This window comes from Carlito syrichta, unplaced genomic scaffold, assembly GCF_000164805.1.
Source record: "Carlito syrichta isolate Samal-C Ts95f unplaced genomic scaffold, Tarsius_syrichta-2.0.1 Scaffold155848, whole genome shotgun sequence".
In the NCBI taxonomy this organism is placed as follows: domain Eukaryota; kingdom Metazoa; phylum Chordata; class Mammalia; order Primates; family Tarsiidae; genus Carlito; species Carlito syrichta.
In genome coordinates, this window is record NW_007099944.1 from 56,870 (window position 1) to 59,947 (window position 3,078).

General features: G+C 60.5%; 1 protein-coding gene across 1 annotated transcript in view; it reads right to left on the reverse strand.

Moving 5' to 3' along the window:
* YIF1B (Yip1 interacting factor homolog B, membrane trafficking protein) overlaps positions 1-3,078 on the reverse strand; it is a 6,480-nt gene that overhangs the window by 2,725 nt on the left and 677 nt on the right. Inside the window, exons 3-6 of the mRNA XM_021709064.1 lie at positions 2,968-3,073; positions 2,773-2,830; positions 1,681-1,836; positions 1,455-1,604 (exon numbers count right to left, since the gene is read on the reverse strand). Coding sequence (XP_021564739.1) covers positions 1,455-1,604; positions 1,681-1,836; positions 2,773-2,830; positions 2,968-3,073 — 470 coding nt within the window. The remainder of the gene's footprint in view (positions 1-1,454; positions 1,605-1,680; positions 1,837-2,772; positions 2,831-2,967; positions 3,074-3,078) is intronic.

Here is a 3,078-nt window from a genome sequence, read left to right on the forward strand (position 1 = left end):
CCGGATCTGGGTGGGGCGGGCCGCGAGTCAGGGGCCTGGCCGTGAGCGCTCTCGGCCGCCCGCCCGGGTGCCCCGACGTACTTCCCGCTCTGCCCAGAGGTGCCGGGCGGCCAGGGACAGTCCTGCCTCTCTGCAGCCTCAAATTTCGGCTCTTGGGCCTCCGTTTCCCCAGACTTCCTAACAGATGCTGAGGACTTGCTCCTCTAGGCTCTGTGAGCAAAATATGAGAGGGTTCCAAACTCCAATGACAGGCAGGGCCTGGGAGGGAGGGAGGGAGGGGACACTTTCCTGTGGATGCCACAGCTGCTGCCTCACTCTTATGGAGGCCAGAGAGTAGCCGCTTTTCTTTCTTTTTGACTTGGGGTCTCCCTGTCACCCAGGCTGGAGTGCAGTGGCAGGTCACAGCTCACTGCAGCCTTGACCTCCTGGGCTCAGGCAGTCCTTCCACCTCAGCCTCTGCCTCCCAGGTAGCTGGAACTACAGGCATACGCCACCACACCTGGCTACTTTTTTGATTTACCGTAGAGACGAGGTCTCACCAAATTGCCTAGAGAATGCTCCCGCCTCAGCCTCCCAAAGTGCTGGGGTTACAGGTGTGAGACACCGTGCCTGGCCAGAAATGCTATTAAAAAACAAACTTGTAAATGATGACATCTAAATCGAAGTACGTCCAAGGCTCCACTTTGCTCACTCGTTGCCAGTGTGTCTGCCTTCTGCTTCTCACATACTCTCACTGAGGGGCAAGAATCATCACCCAAGCCGGACTCGGTGGCTCAGCCTGTCATCCCGCACCTTTGGGAAGCTGAGGTGAGTGGATTGCCTGAGCCCGCGGGTTCGAGACCCGCCTGGGCAGCGAGACCTCATCTCTACAATAAATCAAAAAATCAGCCGAGCATGGTAGCGCATGCCTGTAATTCCGGCTACTCGGAAGGCTGAGGCGGAAGGATCGCCGGAGCCCAGCAGGTCGAGGCTGCGGTGGCCGGGAGCGGCCACTGCACTCCAGTCTGGGTGACAGAGTGAGACTCCGACTCAAAAAAAAAAAAAAAGAATTATTACCCAGCTTACAGAAGGGAAAACAGGATTGTGGACAGGAAGTGACTTGCCAAGGATCCAGAAAAGCTTGGGGTCAACCCAGGCTTGGCAGATCCCAGGACTCTTAATCATCACCCCCACTCCAGCAGGAAGGGTTCTCAGAGATTCTTCTTCCAGGGACATTTTGGCAGGAAAGCCCATGTAAAGAGAGTGGAGGATGACAGCTTAGTGCAGAGCCTGCAAGCTGGGTGGCCCCAGCCACTAGCAGCCTGGCAGGCTTCTTCTCTTCCAGGCCCCAGCTTGGATACCTCCTCTTCCTGGAAGCCCTCCTGACCCCTGGCTGGGGCAGCCTCTCTAGGTCCCTTTAGGTCATCAGTGTGGCTCCAGTCTAAGCTCCCCGCCTAAATCCTCTGCTTGGACACCTCCATTCAGGGATCCCAGTCCTGCCCTCAGCCTCACCCCCCGGAGCCCAGCTCACCATGAACACAAAGATGGAGACACAGCACCAGCCTAGCACCAGGTAGTAGCCAATCTTCCCAAAGAGCAGGCCCATGAGGACCCCGCCAATCATCCTGGGGGAGGGAGAGCAGGCTGGTGTGAGGCCGAGGCCCGAGGGGCTGGGCTGGCAGGGAGGGTGGGGGGACTCACCCAACATATTTGTAGCCCAGGAAGGCCACCAGGTCGATGGTGGTGAGGTCGGTGTTGACAGTGACCAGGTAGAGGCTGAGCAGGATGGCCAGCACCTCCACTGTCAGCCAGGCCAAGGCCGAGCTGGCCTGCAGCCCCAGGAGGTCCGGGGAAAACCTGCGGGCGCCAAGCTCTGTCACTTGGTTGGCCAGGGCAGACCGTCCCTGAGCATCTGCCTGGAGACAGCTCTGCGTTGGGTGGGGCTGGAGACTCAGCTGTGACCGCAGTGGATCTGGGCCCTATCCTCATGGAAACTCCATTCTGGAGGGGGGCAGACAGTGAGGCCTGGCAGGGTGTGTGTGTGGGGGGGGGCAGAGTTGGAATCAGAAGGGGGTGTCAAGGAGGGCTTCCCAAAGAGGGGACGCCTGATTCGAGGCCTGAGGAGGAGGGAGCTGGTCAGGGAAGAGGGCTCATGGCCTCTGTCATATCCCCAGGGCCTCATCAATTAGCTAATTAATTGGTTCTAATGACAGATATCCTCAGTGCCACCAATGAAATGAACAGGGCATTATGAGTGAGAGGTAGGGGGTTGGACCTGGTCTGGGGGTACAGGAAGGCTTCCCTGAGGAAGTGACATCAGAATAAAGACATCGTGAGTGAGCAGGTGCTCAGCAGGTGATGTGGGGAGGAACAGGCTCCTGAGCAACGGGAAGGGATGTGCCAAGGCCCTGGGGAGGCCTCGAGGGCCTCTGGAGGGCTGGGAAGCAGACAAGAGTGGGCAAGGCGGGGCAGTGCTGGGCTGAGGAGCTGGAGCTTGCTGGGGAACTAAGGAAGGCACAGAGGGGCCGGGTGGGGCGTGGCCAGGCTGGCATCTCAAGCCAAGGCTGTCCTGGCTGCTGCTGGAGTGGGGCGGCAAGGGGTGTGGGGGGCGGAGTCAGGAGGAGGCGGGTCCTTGCCAAGGGCTGCACGTGGATAGGAGGGAAGGGGGAGGCGGAGGGCTCCGTCCTGGGCCAGTCAGGAGCCCAGGGAGGGGCTGTTCTGAGAGGGAAGTCGAGGCCTTCCTGACCACCCCCCCATGCTCGACTGGACTTGGCCTGGCCCGGCCTCCCTTACCTGTCCTGGGTCCCCAGCGCCAGGCCAGCCACCAAGACGTAGGTGATGAAAGCCATTGCTGCGGGAGGCAGACACACAGACGGGTCAGGAGTGAGGCCGGTCCCAGGCCTCCAGGCCTCCAGGCCTCCAAGCCCCCGCCCGAGACGTGCCTGCCCAGAGGAAGGACAGGGTGGAGAGGGGCCTGCAGGCTGACACCTGGAATGTAGAGGTCCGGAGCGTTGACGTCAAAGCGGGGAGCCACCGGTGTGTCCTGCTGGTATCGCACCTCCCAGTCCTGCGGGGTCCAGGGGTAAGCAGGACCCTCAG